Below are 18,062 nucleotides of genomic sequence, written 5' to 3' on the forward strand. Positions count from 1 at the left end.
ATAACATTTTATGTTTGTCACTTATAATGGAATACCAACTATTCTGAAACTGTATAGGCAAGGTCATGAGCAGATGTTGAAACCAAGTAACATAAATACTTTATTCTGTTAAAATTCTTATTTCATTCAGGCATTTTGACAAACAGATTCTCTAGAGTAGAGTTCAAGAAAATAATCAGGTAAAAGATTCTCATTTTCGCAAAAGCACTTCTTCCTTATCACATTGGACATCAAATCCTTCAAGAACTTAGCAGACTTTGTAATGGGAGAATTGATAGCCATTAAATTGTACAGAACATTCTCGCTGGCAACACTTTAAAGGTTGAAACCACTTTCAATTCCCTTCTTCAACGGTTCAACCAACGCATTCCGTTTCTCACCACTCAAGATCCCATCTTTCACACATTAGAAAATCACCCCTTTTCTCTTGTTCAAAATCCCTTTATCCTCCAACCCCTTAAATGAATAAACAACCTCAAAAGTACCCACAAAACCACTCACAGTTCACCAAAATCACTCTCCTCTTCAAAGCCCCATTTAGGATTGAAAATTATTACCGGCTTTGGATAAATACTGTCGGACAAAAACACAGCCACTTCAGCATTCAAGATTCTGGTATCCTCAAAAACTGATGATATGAAGATTAAGACTCAGGCCACAGCAGCAGCTTGAGTTAAGCTCTGGGTTGACCATATAATAAGAATCTCGATCTTTGAGTCTTTTCTTCTAATGGGCATTTCACCAACACTTCAAGTGCTAGTTGAGTCAGTGAATCCGGCGAGTCATCAATGACGGGAATTTCAACCCGGAATCTCAGCTCCCTCACTTTTTTTAATCTTTCCGGCGAGTATTGGGTCGTTGAGGGCGAAAGCGAAGTTTTCAATTGGTGAATAGCCTCTTTCAGGGATAAATTTGAGAACGAAATTCTAGATTCAGGCAGGGTTTTGGGTTTTAGGAAGTGAAAATTTAGAGTCAGATATTTTGAAGGTTTGATGATGAATTCGGAGGAATTTGGAAGCCATTTTGATTAGTCAATAGGTAAAAAAGGGGGCCTTTTACGTGAAGAAATTTACACAGAGACCATACCAGATAAGGAAATAGCAAATGGAAAATCTGAGCTTCAAAAAACCTGCAAGGATAGAATACAGAAATTTTTTTGGCAGCATTCGGCATAATTTGCAAGCAGATGCATAGGCTCCGTTACGCTCAATCCAGATAACATCAAAATGTGCCATTTTTAACCAAACAATTTCAATTTTTTGCCAGAAAAAGGAAATTAAATCAGCAGTGTTTGTTAGTCTTTTTTTACGGTTGGTATTTCAACATGGTAAGCCATATGAAAAATCCTTAGAAAACACACGTGCAAAATTAACTTATTAACGCTTCACAACAATATGAGCATCGACTAAATTGATATTTAGGAACCACAAGTACCTTCCATCATCTGCTAAATCCAAGTCTGACAGTTGAGCAAAATCTAAGACAGTCAAAAGCATTGACAATATAAATTTTACAGTTGGACCAAAATGCCAACTACACCATCAAAGGATTTGGTCACCAAGTTAGGCGACTGGTGGGCGAAGCACATGGTCCTGTGAAGTATCAACAGCTGCGGGTGGCATGAATTGCCACATGGAAACTCCGGGATAACTGATGATGGGCACCAACTTGTTGCTCCCAGCTTGGCCTGCAGCAGCAAAAGCAGCAGGTATGGCATGAGGAGCGGGAAGAAAGCCAGGTTGGACATTCATGGTATTTAGTTGTTGCTCTAGCTTCTCCTTCTCAGCCTTTAACCTTTGCTTCTCATCACGAAGATCGTTCTTCTCAGCCTACAAATATTAGTGTAACTTGCATGAGAGTCGCATATATAGTGATCGTCTTTTGATTCACTGTTCAAATTTTAAGAAAAAAAGGGTTCACATCAACGGATATTAATGGATATAATATAAATAAAGAAATGTGTTTTGTGAAGAAAACTTTTTAACCTTGAGTTCTTTAATCTTATCCTGAAGATTCAAATTGGAGTCTTTTAGCTTCTGGGCTTCACCTCGTAGGTGAGTTACCATACAAACTGCATCAACCAAGATGGCAGCCTTGTCTGTTTTAGGAGGTCGTCCAGGCTCGAGAAGAGCACCCAATTCCATAAACCTAACAAGCATGTCCAAGACGTTATTAGAGGGTTATAAAGGGGGTAAGGACAGAGGAGACATCAGAGACCATGATCCTACTTGTCATTTAGCCTATCCCTCCGTTGTTTTTCCCTGCATGCTTTAGAACTTGATGGAGCGCATGATTCCGCTCTAGGTCTATGTAAGTGAAAAATAAAAATGTGAGAAAATAAAAATGAAGGTCTAGCAGCAAAAAAATAATACCATCTCTATTTGATAATATATTTATTTTCCTCTCCCATATAGTTGGAATTAACAATACCAATGCTCACTTCAGGAAATGAAACTCTTATAACATCTATCGTATCTACACAAGCAATGCTACATCACAAGCAGGTATAAATGCCATGGAAAGCTGAAAATTCCGAGCAACTACTGTACAGTGTAAGGAGATTAAGAAACCCCTCCCTCACCCCAATCCTTGAAGTAAAAAAAACTATATATTAGAGCAACATGTACATCACTAAGCATCTTTACATAAAACCCAGAACAACTGATCAACCGTACAAGATATGCAAACCAAAAAAAATGTTCTTTACCGTTTTTTTGAGGCAGTTTCCTTCCACATATCTGATTCCACAAATGAGCCATCAATTCCCCCACTATCAATAGATTGGATCAGCATAAAGAAAAGGGTGAGTACAGTGAAAATTGATATTTACTAGTGTGAAAATTGATATTTACTAGTGTGAAATTGAAGAAAAAACACCTGAATTGGTTACTAAAAACGGAAACCTTAGAACTTCAAAAGGAACTTGCAATGATTTGAATGACGTTTATCACTTATATATAACTAAGCATTATTCCCAATAAATTTGACGTCATCATGTTTTCCCCTCACATACCAATAGAAAAATTATAGTGTTACTTGTCGAAGCGAAGAATAACTAAAACAAGAAGCACTTTCTTAGGTGCTTGAAAGTTTCTGTGTGACAACATATTGAAGGCCCAACATCTAATTTGATTACAAACACACTCCAAAACATCTAATCAAGATCTGCTACAGCTATTGGAGCATTATAAACTTCTAATAATAAAATTGAAACACGAGTTTTGATAAATCAATAGCAACACCTACAGATACAGATACAAGAAATAAATAAAGGGAAAAGGGAAAAAAAANATTACATAATATCCAATCATAAATTTATTTAAATGCAATGTCATAAGACTCAATTAATTGATTTTATAAAATGTAATTACATGCATTAGTGCTCTAACACCTCTACACTAGATAACATTATACACTAATAACTTATTATCAATAAATTATTGTTGTTTTCTCCATTCTTTTATTCTGTGGTTATCGGTTCTCAACTTTTAAAATAAGATTTTGGATCCTCAACTTATTTGAATATGTGAAAATAATTAGAATGATCAAATGGCACTCGAATTTCAGGTAAATTGAATATAAATGTCAAGTTGTTTGATGATTGTGATATTTAGTTGTTAATCATTTAAAGGTTATATATGATTTTAACGTATACATTGATGATTCAAACATGTCCAACCCGTCAAAAGGCATTGATCATAATCATATAGCGCCTCTGTAAAGGCAAGTCGACTCTTCTATTTTGCGCCTCCAAAAATATGTCTATTATAAACTTTATTTAAACTTTAGATATTTATATAATCTGCGGAGATGGAATATACGTATATTTTACATTTTACGGAAATTCTTAAATATAGCTATCTTATTTCAACATCAAAATGATAATGGAAGAATAATATTTCGACCCACGAAAGGTCAAAAGATATGGGAAAGAGATGGCCACAAAAATATGATGATACCCATATAACATCTTTTGCCAAATTTTTAAAATTTCAGCTGGATATTGATGCTGACTTGTCAACTTGCTATTGGTAAATTATCATGAAAACAAAATATTGAACTATTAACCAATTGAAATTCCCTAGGATAATGTCCCCTTTTGGTCCAAGAAAAGAGTTCTTAGGACCTAATTTCATAAAAATCTAAAGCATCTATAAAGAAAAAAATATGCACTTACTCTGAATTACATTATTTTATTTTTTTCTCACATCGACACATAATATGATCACGAGTACGGGAGACACGCTAACTTAGACTAAACTTGTGATAAAAATGGGCCGAAGAGAATTTTTTTACTTATCCAATTCTTCATTGAATCACTCCGAAATAACACTAGCACTTAAAAAATAAAAAAAACAAAAAAAAATTGAAAAAAAAAAATCGTCAATCAATCTATTCTATTGAATATAATTTGTTCTTAAATAGCTTAATTTTGTTGAGTAAAGCAATTGATACAGCCACTAGCAAGAATTATACATAGCTATATACAATTAGGTGATAGAAGATGATATCACATTATTTCTTTTTCTGGGATGTCATAATCTCAGTCTTTCTATATGTTAAAATTAGTAATCTACTTATCTTTAATAATTACTTATTCTGAATAAGTTTTCAAGCTTAGCCAATCATGCTCATGTCGAATCATATTCAGCACTAGCAGCACAGCATTAAGCAAGTTGACAGTAGCACCACCCTTTCTGAATGCTTATGCATAATTCATTAATAAAACATTTTATCTTTGATTAATGGCTGATGCCATTTGTTCATTATTGTTGTTTCATTAAACTTGTAACAATTGGGTTGGCTTAATTGACATCATTTACTTTTTAGGTACAGTATTTTATACATGTTGGGACATAGGAACAATAACCAAGTGAATTTCTACACCAGAATAATTAGGTAGTGAAATTATTGCTTGGTGACTTCATAGTTGATTCGATCATCATATAACAAAAAAAAAAAAAAAAAAAAAAAAAAAAAAAAAGTTGAACCCCAACCTTGAGGTCCCCTACCACCCCGCCCCTAGAGCTTTACGAGGGAGGTAAATCACGGGATGTGCCCCAACAAGCCAAGGAACAAGAGCTGCCTGTACATTGCGCCTACAAGAAATCCAATTTCATGTCTTAGGAATCAAACCCCCACACTGCGACTGTCAGTAAAGCGTGAGATAATATCACTCCTGTCATTTGCACCACTGGACTATGCCCTAAGGGGCCGATCATCATATATCTCATTTAAATATAGCTGAGCGAGCTAAGAATTCATCTAACAAGACTTTTGAAAAGGTAAAAACTGTTTCTAAGACTAAAAAGCTGCCTTTAAATATGTTTTGATAATTTTTTAAAAGTGTTTTGTTTAATTAGAAGAGCTTTTAAATAAAGCTGGTATAAGATAACTTCTTCAGGAAGCCTTTTTCTAAGAAGTAGTAGTAGGCATTCATTTTTGTATATTTAGAATTTTAGACGATAAACGTTGTGAATTCTGATATCAACACAATTAATTTGAACTTGTATTTTCTTATACTATTTAGTCGTGTCGTGCTGCACTAAAAAGATCAACGATGAAAACGAATAAATAGTTATAATTAATTAGGATTGGCGCCCACAAACTTATCCACCAGATCCCCCTCCATGAACCAAAAGTGGCCGTGGCTTTAATCTCCATCTTTGATGCTAACTCCTGATAAAACCAAACATGATTCTCAGACAAAAACTATGATTTTATGTACCAAGATTGCATATATCTGGCAGTATATTACCTTAACCTCGTCGACATCCACCCGTTGAAACAAAATATCCTGGGGACTTAAGGCCAGTCTTCCGAAAAATGGCTTCACCGCTACTGAAGGCATGCACCATGAAGCCATAAAGTGTACTATACCCTGCAATGTTTATGAAAATTGTGGACATGTGAGGCCTTTGACGAAAAAATAAAACTAGCATGCACAGTTGCACGCTAGACGCGTGTTGAAGACAAGTTAACATAAATATGTCTCGTCTCTAACAGATTATCTATAATGCCTCATCTTTGCTTGAAGAAGCATCAAGATATCTAGAGAGATTTTTAAAAAAAAAAAAAGGCTACATCGAAACTTATAGGACAGCCTTTTTTTTTTAGCTTGAGAAGCGACGAAATCTCATGTTTCAAGTCTATTTTGACAACTCGAGACTTCATTATTAGCTGATGATGAATTATTGATGATGTGCCATATGAGAACTCGAAAACTTTTTTGAATTGAGTAGCATGCAGTGTTCAATTTATTCTGGGATTGTAACAGGGATTCAAACGGATGAGATCAAAGTAGGACCCTCCAGCTCTACTCTATCCAATTCTTTCGACTATGTTAATCATTCATAATTTTAAATTTTTTGATGATCAGTTAAAAAATATCTAGAACAAAACCAAAAAACTATCAGTCTACAGCAAATCACAATTCTCGATATCTTATTAAGGTGAAACAGTAATGCCATCGACAAAAAATGAGCCTTGCTTAGGATAAATTGCTTAGGATAAATTTAAAGTTGGCTACTTTTTGGTTCCTTCTTGGTATATTTTTAAGAACACCTAAACCAATAGACTTCGATATGTCATTACTTCTAAGGTATCTTCTGATTTGAAATCTTAGTCTATCGTACGTCGACCCATGTTGATGAAATAAATTGAACTTTATTCATGGTTTCTCTTAGCTATATGGTTCATATGTGATGGGTTTGTTTCACTCACAAATTTTGCACAATTTTAATTTGATTATTTGATAGATCTTGTGAGTATAAAATGTTTTTCATGTGTTTGTTAGTGTTTTGAAAATTAAGAAAGGTAACGCAAAAAAAGGAATTAAAGTGGACGAAAAGGCTAAAAATAAGGAAATTTAAGCAGAAAGGCAGCGCCTAGGCTACGAAACTTAAAAAAACTAAAAATTGAATCCGAGAGGCAGCGTCTAGGTGCTACTTGAATCTTTTCGTGGCACTACATCGGGATTGTCTAGGGCGCGTTTTTGGGCCGTTTTAAAATCCATAAAAATCTTATTTTCTACACAAACAGGGGAAACACATATAAATACATTTTTCTCACACTTTTGAAGGGTTTTTCACATATTGAGAGGCAAAATAACATAATTAGAAAATCAAAAGAAAAATTCAAAGGAGGTAAACACCAAGCAATTAAAGATTTATAGCATTGATTGGAAGGGGAAGGAGATCTTGATGCAATAATTATATTTTTTATTCTACATCTTTACTACAAATCTGGTGATGTATTCTAAGATAATTGATTATTTTTCTTCTTTCATTATGCATAGTTAAATTCATTGTTAGGGTGAATACTATAACCAATTGGGATCCTTTATATTTTCTTATTAAAATTCTTAGTTTTTAATTTTTTCATATGTTAATTTTGCTATGAATTGAATGCATTAAATTATCTTCAATAATTTGATGATTTTTGTAAATTTTTTACAAATAGAGATATGAGTTTAGGATTTAAACCATGTAGTAAAATTATATAAATTTGTATAATGAGTAGAGATACTTATGTTAATTATTGGGTCATAATTGAATTTTTAGGACAAAGAACTCGTTTAACTAAATTAAATTTGCCTAGAGATATGAAACTTAATTAGTTAAATAAGTTCAATGAGAACTCGAGATAGGTAAATTGAATACAATATGAGAATTCAACCAAACACTATTTTGCCCTAACGTCTATTCATTAATTGATTTTCAAACCAATTGTGTGTGCATCTATTTAATTTTTAGCATTTAGATTAAAAACTCAAGTCCTACAACTTTTTGTTTGCTTTCATCAAATAGTGGTTAAATAAAATTTGAATTAAGAGCTAGAATATAGTCGTTGGGGATTGAAAATCCGGACTCTTAGGTCCACTATTGTTACGGTTCGTACATTTACGAAAATAAAATCAACGACAATATGTTAGCACTCCATGCTCACTGCACAGTTGTTTCGTTTTTTGCGTCCTTTAAATTAATAACTGTTTATGGACGAGTACTCTTGGAGTGATCAGTTTCGTGGTGAACTTACTTGCTTACAACTTAATAATAATTAAAATTCTTGATGATTATTTTCGGAAGATGGCTATTTTAACAACTAAATTTTATCAATAATGTCTTGCAATTTGAAGTTGCATCTAATTCTTTGCCAGTTTCCACTTCAAGACAACATTGCAGCCACTAAAATTCAATTCCAAGACAGCATGATTTTCGATATGTCACACGTGTAGGCCTCGCAAAAATATGAATTTTTTCTGAGTATACAAATATTAACAAAATGACTAATTTATCCACCCGAAAGGATATCTATTTGGTGGCTAGTAGAAGCCAGCAATTTTCAAGAAGATAATTCAAAACGGCCAAAAAAAAAAAAAAAAAAGCCATCTTCACTTGAGAACTGCTATGGCAATAACAGCAAATTTCAATGGAGTATTTGAGGCTCTGCCTAACATCCCCAAGCTACACCAGATGCGAAGAAATCAACAATTACATGCTTTCTTAGCAAGAAAAAGATGAATTCGAAGACAACAAAGTGCATACTACAAGAAGATTGGCAATAGGCCTTGTTTCAATAGCACTCTTTGGAAATACAAGCATTGGAAATTCTCTTGCAGAGGACAATGGATTTTGGCTCACAGTTGTACCCTCTGTTAACAACAGTGAGTTCTATACTTTATTTTCTATTTTGACTTAAATGTAAGAAAAGCTATAATCAGAAAGACTGCTCATAAGTTTTCTTTGTCGTATAAATTGACAATGAAGAGACGGGAACTAGTTCCTTTCTCAAGAAAGGAATCTATATAGCTAATATTGGAACTAAAGGGAGAATGCACAGATTGAAACGATATGCTTTCGATCTCATAGCAATGGGAGATATGCCCCTTAAGTCGACATTTATGTACTATGATTTCGATGAAGTGATCTCTGCAGCAAAAGTAGATGATAAGAAATCTCTTAAAGAACTTGCCAACCGGTTGTTCAACAACGTTGAAAAGGTAATCTAATCATAACTTATTGTTCAATTTCCTCCCACATAATTTATTTTAGAGTAATGTTATTTAAAACCAATTATATTAAATACCAATTTAGATGTCAACATGTCATAAATCCTAATAAATAAATCTTAAATCCTTACATTTAATTGAACCTATAATTTGATAGGTGTTGCTATAACAACAAGGGGGCTGACTGCCCCCTGACCAAACCCCACAAATGGGGAGGTCCCCTTTTTTTGCAGGCCCCGCCTGTGGGGTTCTTGTCAAGACCAGCTCCTTGTTATAGGAGCAAAATCCATAATTTGATAACACAAGTATTGTCACCTAAATTGATGTTAAATACCGTTGTTAGCTTGAAAATGCAATGTAAAAACAGAATCTTCCTCGGAGTCATATTATGTAGATACATCAGTTCTCATGAATTGGCGTAAAATTGTAACCCAAAAGAATTTATGAATTGTAAAAACTTCGATTGTCCATTCTATGTAAAACGAAGAACAGGTGCATTCTACAAATCAAATATATGATTATCACAAAAAGAAGCATATATACGTGTAAGAAAGGAGACTGCATTGAATAGTATTGACAATTTTCCCATTCAAATACAGATTGCATTTGATTTTCCTTAACAAATTCGTAGAAAACATTAAATATCCGAATGTACGTCACCATTGATACACTCCAATGACAGAAAAAGGCAATTTCGTCGGGTATCGGTGATACAAAGACAGTATAGATTTTACATACAAATCACACACGAATACTGTTAGAAGGGCCTGTTGTTCATGGTTAAAAATTAAATGCCTTTGAAATAAAATTACACACTTTTCCTAAATCTAGAACACTTATTATTTAAAAATTTAGCCAATGCTAAGGCGAGAATCAATAGATCTAAGGTTGGTTTGGCGCCTGGGGATGCCAATCTCACAAGCATTTACACGTGCTGCAAAACGTAGTGAACAAAGTGATTCACCAACAGATGAAGGATCCGGTGAAACGTTGACAAACATCAATGTCTTTGAATCTCCACCTAAACAAGGCTGAAAAAGGACGGGAAAAAAGAATAGCATTAATCCTTTTAATCCAACAAGAATCAATAAATCACTCATATTCAAGTTAAAATGGCAAGACCTTAATTTGATTTCACATCTCTTTCTTTTTTAATACCCTTAGCAATATACTTAGTTTGTTCAGTGTTCTATGCATCAATCATAAAAGTTAAAACATTTAGATTTTTATTATGGATAAGCAGTAAAGTATTAGTAACTTAATCTGCACTGTTTATTTTTTGATTAATTTATCTGCAACATCACCAAATGTTATGCCTATAATATATAACTAAAGCCAACATAGAAAAATTCAATCAGCTAAGATGTTATATACCAACTAGGCAGGCAAAAGGAAATGAATCTCATCCATACGTAACTATTGATTGAGCTTAGTGCATTATAGCTTTATTTTGCCCATGATAAATGAATGTTACTGCTTGTAAGCCCTAAGTATCGTCCTCAACTAGCCATAATCATTGCAATGATTTATCAGCAACATCACCAAATGACTCCCGTATAATATAAAATGAAGACGAAACAGCAAAATTCAATCGGATAAGATGGTGTATTCCAACTAGGCAACTGGAATTCAACCACTATCAGGAAGAGATCATTTTAACACCAAGTGCACTAGTCTTAACCCATTCGAGCGGCAATATAAACTTTCTCAGTAGACAAAAGTTCAATGAATCTCAACCATAAGTAACAATTCAACTTTGGGCATTATAGAATTATTTTGCCCATGATGACCAAATGTTAATGCTAGAACTTCCTAAATGTCTACCTCAGCTAGCCATAATCAAGCCTTGACTTAATTTGTTCCAACATCATTTTCTTTCAAACTTGCTCATATGCTACCGAGGCATCAGTAGTGAAAATTACCTGGAGAAGATATGTTAGCTTTGAGTTCCTAAATGGAACGTGCTCCTCCTTCTTTGCCAAGGCAAATATAACATCACTTAGTGAAGATAAACTCTTGTTGATAGCCTGATTGTTACTCAATGAGAAAGATAATTTAGGACAAATCTGTACTATGAAAAAAATTAAAAAATAATGAAGATACTTCTTATTTAGTTATTCTAATACCTGGGTTTCTTTTAAGCGGTCTCCTGTAGATCCACTCTTAGAGAGACGCTCACTACCAGCAAGGTCAATTAGATTGAGGACGCCTTGCACTTGTTGATCAGTGCCCTATTGCCACAAAAAAGAACATAATATCTGTGATTATGTTTGTTCAGACAAAGATAAAGACGGAATCATGACACTAGTGCAACAGAAAGAAGCAATGTCCATTTACCTCATTAACACCCATTATTCGTAGTGTAAAGACAAAATGGCTTCTCGAAGACTGTTCATTCATTTGAGTCTTGCCAACGGATCTAAAGAAATGGAATTCCCATAAGAGACAAGAGATTAACTGTGTGACACTAGTCCAAATTGGTGAGACCATAGAACTAAACAGAGGTCTGAACTAGTATATAAAAGTGGGTGGAATGCATCTTTAAAACTTTAGAGATTGAATTTCAGAGTAAGCATACATGCTTGATCAACATATAGAATAAGGTGCAAGATTCTTTCGTCACCTGCTATGTGCTGCCCGCTCTAGAAGATATGAGACCTCTTTGCTACTGCGAACATCAACAACCGTGAGATCGGAAACATGAGTGTTTCCATTTGCATCGTGTTTTATAGCATATTGCTTTCCCATGTTCTCTGGCCGAGGTGCATCAAACCCTGATCGATTTGTTGCTAACAAGTCTCGTATTGTCTCATTGTATATTTCAAGCATTGACACCTAAATAATTAGATTAGAATAATAATTAGATGGCAGGAATAAGCAAGCTAAACTAGTAGGCAAATGAGAATGGCAATCAACTACACCTGCATTTCATATTTCCACCCTTGAGACTGAAGAGTTTGCCGGGTCTCAAAAACTTGTTCTAAGGATCGTGGGATCAAACCCTTCTGATAAGGTATACCTGGCTTGCCCATCATTGTAAATGTCTTGCCAGAACCAGTTTGTCCATAAGCAAAGATACAAACCTGAGACAGCACAGTTATTGGTGACCATTAGGATGTTAGTGCATGCAGATCTGGACCAGTAAAATGGAGTGAAAATAATCTACATCAGATCTGTGAAATCAAGCATTCTTCTGTAGCCACAAGACAGATCATTAATAGGAAAATCATAGCACAAATTCAAGATGTAACTGGTCAGCCCATCATCTTGAGTTCATGGATTCAGATCAATAATCTTCATATTTAGCAGTAGAATATTTACCTGACAACAGTTATGGGCCTATGGCAGTATGAAATGTTAACATAATCTAACGACTAAGAAAGGTCATCATCCAGGATTGTGCGAAGTTCTTACGCAGCTACCAACCTCAAGTTTTGAAGTAAGAACGTGATAGTACACTGCATTTGGAGTTCAGAACAAACGATAGATTGGGACCTGTAGGGAAAACATTACCTTGTACCCATCCAGAGCACTTTGAACAAGTTGTGATATCTCAACGAAGACATCTTCTTGGGAGGCTTCAGGTGTAAACACTTTGTCAAAAGTAAAAGAGTGTTTTTGTCCTGATGAAAATAGGAAATTTGATGAATAGAATATATCACATTAATAGAAAATCCAAATCCTGTGATTATATCATTGTTGACTCTATTTTGATAGAGGCCCACCATTTTGCATCAAATCAATGCCTCGATCAGGTGCTTCCATTGCTGTAGGGAATGAGATAACTTTAGCATCAGTTCCAAATCCATCATCAGACAATAGAGGTCTCACTCTACAGAAAACACGGATATTCCCTTTTAACTCCTGTATTGACAGAGGATTCTAATTAACATCTCATTGATGGAAGTAATGTAATAATTTTCTATCAAAATTCAGATACACCAAAATTAAATGAAAATTTGAACACAAACTTTTACCAGTATAGTGTTGTGTAATTTCTTCCGAATCTTCTCTCCTTCTACAATTTTTAATTCTGCATCAGCCACACGATTCTGTAACTCAAGAAGGAGTTCTTTTTGCTCCTCAAATTCTGTTTTTGTCTCCAACGCTGATAAATCACACAGCTAAAAAATGACAAAATAAAATAAATAAAAAGAGAGTACTTGAACTAGTATAATTATCAACAGATAAACCGAAATAAATAGTAATATCAACAAAAGCTGAAAATGCAAGACCGGGAACCTGCAACTTCTTTTCTGCAAAAGCTAGCTGCTCCTGCAATTGCCTTATTTGCTCACTTTGAGACAAACACGTCGACTGAAAAAAGTTACATGACATATGTTAGTCAATGCATTTCCTATCGTTGAGTTTGAAAAGCATTACATATGGAAAAAACAAACCTCCAGCTCATTTGATTTTACAGTCAGGTTATCTATCTCCACAAAAGATTTCCCGGTGAACTCTTTATATCTTTCTACTTCAGCTGATAGAGACTGGACTTGTGACAACTGGCGTTCCCGATCATCTCTTACTTGTTGCAAATCACCCCTCAAGCAAACAACTTCATTTCCTAGTGCTTCCTTCTGTTTGATAGCCTCATCTTGCAAAACCTAGGAAATATCAAGCATCATAAACCTTTGTCAGAAGTAGAGAATAGCAGTAGATACATGATTTAACAAGACTTGTTAAATCTGTATGTTTACAATAACAATGAAGCCTGGGAAAATGTCACGCATTCAAAGAAATTAAAAAAGTTCTGCAAAAGATGGAATATAGTGGTACATGTAATTTTTGCATAGGAGACTAGCTGAAATTTTTGAAACATCTCACAAATTATCATCCATAAGTTCCACAAGTCACAATTCTTCCATTTACTCCTTGAGAAAATATCCAGTTAACTATTGCAAGTTCTCCCATTCAATCCATGCATATTCATGCAACAGTATGGTAAAAGTGGCAATGGATTAGAAAGGAAAACGAAAAAAAATAAAAATAAAAATAAAATTAGTAGTTCAAACTTTGGAGAAAGTTCAGGAGAAATGAAAATTTCAAGATTCACATGATTAAACTCTAACTATGCTCAAAATTAGATTCAAAGGTTACAAATAGATAAGATCAATCTCCTGGAAAGCATATAAAGGTATAAATGTAGAAATGAATCATCCTTTCTCCTGGAAAAACACATAACGTTCTCACATATTAATCGTGTGATGAGTACGTAAACAGAGTTGAGAGTTGTCCACCAAGTCAAAACACAATACTCACTCTTGATGAAGTTAGCTGCTCCTGCAAAGATGTATAGTGTCCCCTCAAACTGCTCAAGTTTTCCACCACTGCCGCCTTCTCTTTCTCAACTCTTTTAAGTGTCTCATTTGTTGCAGCAAGTTCAGACTGAAGTCTACTATTATATTGCTGTAAACTCGTGTTATACTCCTGCAACCGCTTGTACATATCATTAAGTGATTGTATCTGTACAAGTCAAACAAGGACCAAAGGTTACAATTTTCAGCAGATCATTTAGAAACTACCGTGAAACATAATTTCAGTTATTTGTCTTCTCTCTTTACCTTCTGGTTGGCACTACAGCTGTCTTGTTGAGTTCTCTTCAGCTCTTCTGAAAGGGAATCCTGCATTCTCTCTGCAGCTAGTCTAGCATCTTTCTCTTTTGCCAAAGACTCCAATGCTTCCTGATGGTTGAATTAAACAATTTAGTTCTTATCGAATACACAAAACAATAGCCTTCAAAACAACAACACTTGGCGCATCAATGTGTATGTTACCAATTTATCCAGTTCCTCCTTTGTGAACTTCTTTTGTAGTACCTCCAGATTCTTTCTCAACTCCATAATCATTGAATTCAACTCTTCTTCCTTTGCTTTCATCAACAACTCTGAGGGTGAGGCAATAAGGTTATTGTATGTTAGAACTTATACCAATAGCATTTCTTTGTTAGCCCAAAGCACTGATGACTATATAAACAAATAAAGCATACCCATATCATTACATTTCTTCTCTGCTAATTCCAGCAAATTCTTCAGTTTCTCCTGTTCTGTAACAAGATTTCCTTCAAGTTGCTGGAACCACCTGATGCATTGTTTGAGCTTTTTAATGCACTCGGACATCTGCTCACTTTTTTCCTGGCAGAACATCAAAAGCTCAACAAATTTAATCCCACCAAAACATTCAAGCAGAAAACTCATCCTTACTTGATATAATTGCCAAAGACACTCGTCTCAAAAGCAAATGCAGCCCTGAAATATCAAAAAACCCAGACTCCATACTTTTAATTACCTTGTAGTTAAATTTATTCTTCACTTTGAGCTTCTCGTGGAGTAATGCCTCCACATCCTCTTTGGTGAACTCAATTACACCACAATCAGAACTGGCAGTGCTAGGTGGCCCTGCAGTTTGGGACACATCTTGGGCCCCATTAACCACAGAAAAAGCTTGCCTGGTTAGTGCTCTTGTCCCAGTATTCGCCAGCATTTTCATGTTCCCTATTCTGCGCCGCTTATCTACCTGAACCTCGTCGTTATACTTGCTCTGGAAAATTAGGCAGGACCAGACAAAAACAGAAAATAAAAACATCAGAATAAGCGCACCAAAATAATAGTAAGAAACAAAATTGCCTGTTGTAGTTCTCCCATTTGGGCAATTTTTTAAACTGAAGGCAGACTCGAGACTTCTATTTTAAAATTAAAAAGAACGGGAATTTTTTTCTGAAATGTAGTCGGATCCCTATACTTCTTCCTATTACTTTTGCTAATCCTCAAAAACAAAAACGAAAAAACGAAAAACAAAAATCCAATAGCTCATCAGATATTCAAAGAAACAGGGAAAAAAGGCTGAAAGATAAGAAAAATTGGAAAAATATCAGTGATTAATGAAGGAAGAACTCACCTGTGAAGGACTCGAAGGAGGCTTGTTCTGGTTTTTGGAGGCCATATGAATGATGATCCTGTGTGGGTTTTCTATTGAAGTGTATGTAGAGATAGAAAGAGAAACGGATGACAGTTTCAAAATTTTTGTAGGGCCATGGTTAATTGCAATCGAAGCTAAGGCAAAACTGTGTCCTTGCTTTGAATTGCAGTAATCACTAATCACAGAACACAAAGACGATGAAGGAGTAAAAAATTACACAAAACAGAAAATCAATTGTTTAACCTAAATTAAATATTGGAAATGGATTTCAGTAACTTTGATTCGATTTGAGAATAATTTTGACTCTCTATCGTGGATTTGCTTGGTATCTTCTGTAAATGTTGGTTAGGGTTTGTAGATCCGGTTAGAGACTTGAGAGAGACTGTGAGGGCGAAAGTGGGGAGTGGGGGTGGGCATAGGGCGGGGGAGGGCGAGGGGAGAAGGGGTTTTGAAAATTTTCGAAATGGAAATCCGGCGGCATTTCGAAAGATTCGTTATAAATGTCGTTTGACCATTGTGCCCTTGCCAAGATTTTATTTTCGAAACTACTCTTTATAATAGTCTGTTTGGGAGTGATTTTTTTTTCAAAAAATTAATTTTTTGATCGTTATTTTATTATTTCAGTCATTATATTTGACTTCTTCTCTCACAAATGAACCTCACTTTTCTCCTAATAGTTAAAAAATCAATTATCAAAATCACTCCCAAACAGGCTCTAAAACTTTTATAATTTAGAGCATGTTTGATTTTAATCTAGATCAAAATCAAACAATTAATATTAATCACATCTTTTATGGGTCCCACATTTTTTTAACCACACATTTCAAAAATTTCTATGACAATCTACTAAAAAATTTAATTTTAATGTCCACCAAACATTTTCGTACTTCGAAACTCTTGGAGAATGAGCATTTTAGGGAGGAATCTAAAAGTTACAACCAGTAAAAAAAAAAATTCAAAAAAAGGCGTTGAAGGCCTCAAACTCGTCGAGACGAGCAAATTTTGAGGTTTGGGAAGAACCGATCTTTTGATTTACGTAATTGAATGTAATCAATTAGGTTTATGACGAACCTAAAAATTATCACTAATTGCACTTATGTCCAACAAAAATATCAAATTACATTTTTTGTACTTATACATTTTGTTAACGGTGGGTGGATGGGAGAAAGAGGAAGTAGATGAAATTATCTGAAAACTAAAAACATAACCCCCCTAAAGAAAAATATTTTCCTTATTTTCAAAAAAAAAAAAAAACACATATAGTCATGTGACTAAAAGTAGGAAAATGTTTTCCTTGAAAAATATATCAATCGAGCAAACAAAAGTAGAATTTTGAATGAAAAAATGACATTTTTCATCAAAAATATTTACAATCAAACACACCTTACAATTGTGTGTCAATTTTATTTTGAAAAACAAACTACCATTTTATTTTCAATAGACATCCGCCTAAACTAAATAACATGCAAAATCACTAAGCCTTTGTTTGATAGCTATTTTCAAATGATTTGTAGAAGAATTTTGCCCAATATGCAAGAAGGAGACAACTGCATTTATTAACCAACCCTAGCAAAATTACTTAGTTGCCCCTCCACATAAAATTCATTTTAAGTGGAGTAATGGCAAAATCGTCTTTATGCATCCCGTGCAATCAGAATTTTCTGTACCACTGGGTCCAACGGACAAGAAAATGGTCAAAAATTGAATTACAATTTCGGCCAAAATGCCTGCCAAACAAGGGCTAATAAAAAACAATTAGTCCATCTTACATAGGCCAGAGCATAATCAACAATTGAAGCAAGAAAACAACCACAATATTTCCAGTTTGTGGGACTCTTATTTCAATCGTCGGAGCTACATGTCACCTAATACATAGGCATTTGGGGCTAGAGAGAAATCAGTTCATTGGGTTGGTGTCATTATTATTTTAATTCGGCTAGGGAAAACTTTGCCATCTCCCTCAATAAAGGTTAGTTTTTGTTGGTATATCCATTTATTTCTTGGTGTTGTGTAGCATTTCTCAGTCATTTTTAAGAGGCTTCCTCTTTAGCCCATGTTCGCAAAATTTGATACATCCCACTTTCCATCCATCCATGATCCAATGTATATATGTAAGGGGGTGTTTGTTAGG

At 34.5% G+C, this 18,062-nt stretch overlaps 3 protein-coding genes and 1 long non-coding RNA gene across 4 annotated transcripts in view; 2 read left to right on the plus strand and 2 right to left on the minus strand.

The window, feature by feature from the left end:
* LOC111395059 (probable galacturonosyltransferase 12) overlaps window positions 1-80 on the plus strand; it is a 3,686-nt gene extending 3,606 nt beyond the window's left edge. Inside the window, exon 6 of the mRNA XM_023021081.1 lies at window positions 58-80. Within this exon, the coding sequence (XP_022876849.1) occupies window positions 58-80 (23 nt within the window). The remainder of the gene's footprint in view (window positions 1-57) is intronic.
* A 1,267-nt stretch (window positions 81-1,347) lies between these two features.
* On the minus strand, window positions 1,348-2,853 carry LOC111395652 (transcription factor ILR3-like). Its single transcript, XM_023021743.1, has 4 exons — window positions 2,708-2,853; window positions 2,229-2,306; window positions 1,986-2,148; window positions 1,348-1,829 (listed from the first exon to the last, which is right to left on the minus strand). Exons 1-4 carry the CDS (start codon window positions 2,791-2,793, stop codon window positions 1,563-1,565), a joined length of 594 nt encoding a protein of 197 aa, XP_022877511.1. The 5' UTR covers window positions 2,794-2,853; the 3' UTR covers window positions 1,348-1,562.
* Window positions 2,854-8,266: 5,413 nt separating this feature from the next.
* Window positions 8,267-9,478, plus strand: LOC111395654. Its single transcript, XR_002702830.1, has 2 exons — window positions 8,267-8,665; window positions 8,769-9,478. It is a non-coding gene; the product is annotated as an uncharacterized LOC111395654 (long non-coding RNA).
* Window positions 9,479-9,590: 112 nt separating this feature from the next.
* LOC111395653 (kinesin-like protein KIN-14N) lies at window positions 9,591-16,346 on the minus strand. Its single transcript, XM_023021744.1, has 17 exons — window positions 15,911-16,346; window positions 15,302-15,553; window positions 15,003-15,147; window positions 14,791-14,900; window positions 14,578-14,697; window positions 14,276-14,479; window positions 13,411-13,620; window positions 13,253-13,327; window positions 12,988-13,134; window positions 12,736-12,874; window positions 12,524-12,633; window positions 11,932-12,093; window positions 11,634-11,845; window positions 11,348-11,429; window positions 11,137-11,241; window positions 10,933-11,037; window positions 9,591-10,041 (listed from the first exon to the last, which is right to left on the minus strand). The coding sequence occupies exons 1-17, from the start codon at window positions 15,953-15,955 to the stop codon at window positions 9,862-9,864; spliced, it is 2,403 nt and encodes an 800-aa protein (XP_022877512.1). The 5' UTR covers window positions 15,956-16,346; the 3' UTR covers window positions 9,591-9,861.
* Between the last annotated feature and the right edge of the window lie 1,716 nt (window positions 16,347-18,062).

The sequence above is a fragment of the Olea europaea genome, chromosome 6 (genome assembly GCF_002742605.1).
Source record: "Olea europaea var. sylvestris chromosome 6, O_europaea_v1, whole genome shotgun sequence".
In the NCBI taxonomy this organism is placed as follows: Eukaryota; Viridiplantae; Streptophyta; class Magnoliopsida; order Lamiales; family Oleaceae; genus Olea; species Olea europaea.

What these genes read in the sequence shown, in the direction of transcription:
- LOC111395653 (XM_023021744.1), bottom strand. Translation starts at nt 15,955, where the DNA reads ATGGCCTCCAAAAACCAGAACAAGCCTCCTTCGAGTCCTTCACAG. An exon ending in GCTGTAGTGCCAACCAGAAG is followed by an intron (nt 14,480 to 14,577) that starts GTAAAGAGAGAA and finishes TGACTTGTACAG; the next exon opens with ATACAATCACTTAATGATAT. An exon ending in GGTGGAAATATGAAATGCAG is followed by an intron (nt 11,846 to 11,931) that starts GTGTAGTTGATT and finishes CTAATTATTTAG; the next exon opens with GTGTCAATGCTTGAAATATA.
- LOC111395652 (XM_023021743.1), bottom strand. Translation starts at nt 2,793, where the DNA reads ATGCTGATCCAATCTATTGATAGTGGGGGAATTGATGGCTCATTTGTG. An exon ending in GAAACTGCCTCAAAAAAACG is followed by an intron (nt 2,307 to 2,707) that starts GTAAAGAACATT and finishes TCACTTACATAG; the next exon opens with ACCTAGAGCGGAATCATGCG. An exon ending in ATAAGATTAAAGAACTCAAG is followed by an intron (nt 1,830 to 1,985) that starts GTTAAAAAGTTT and finishes TAATATTTGTAG; the next exon opens with GCTGAGAAGAACGATCTTCG.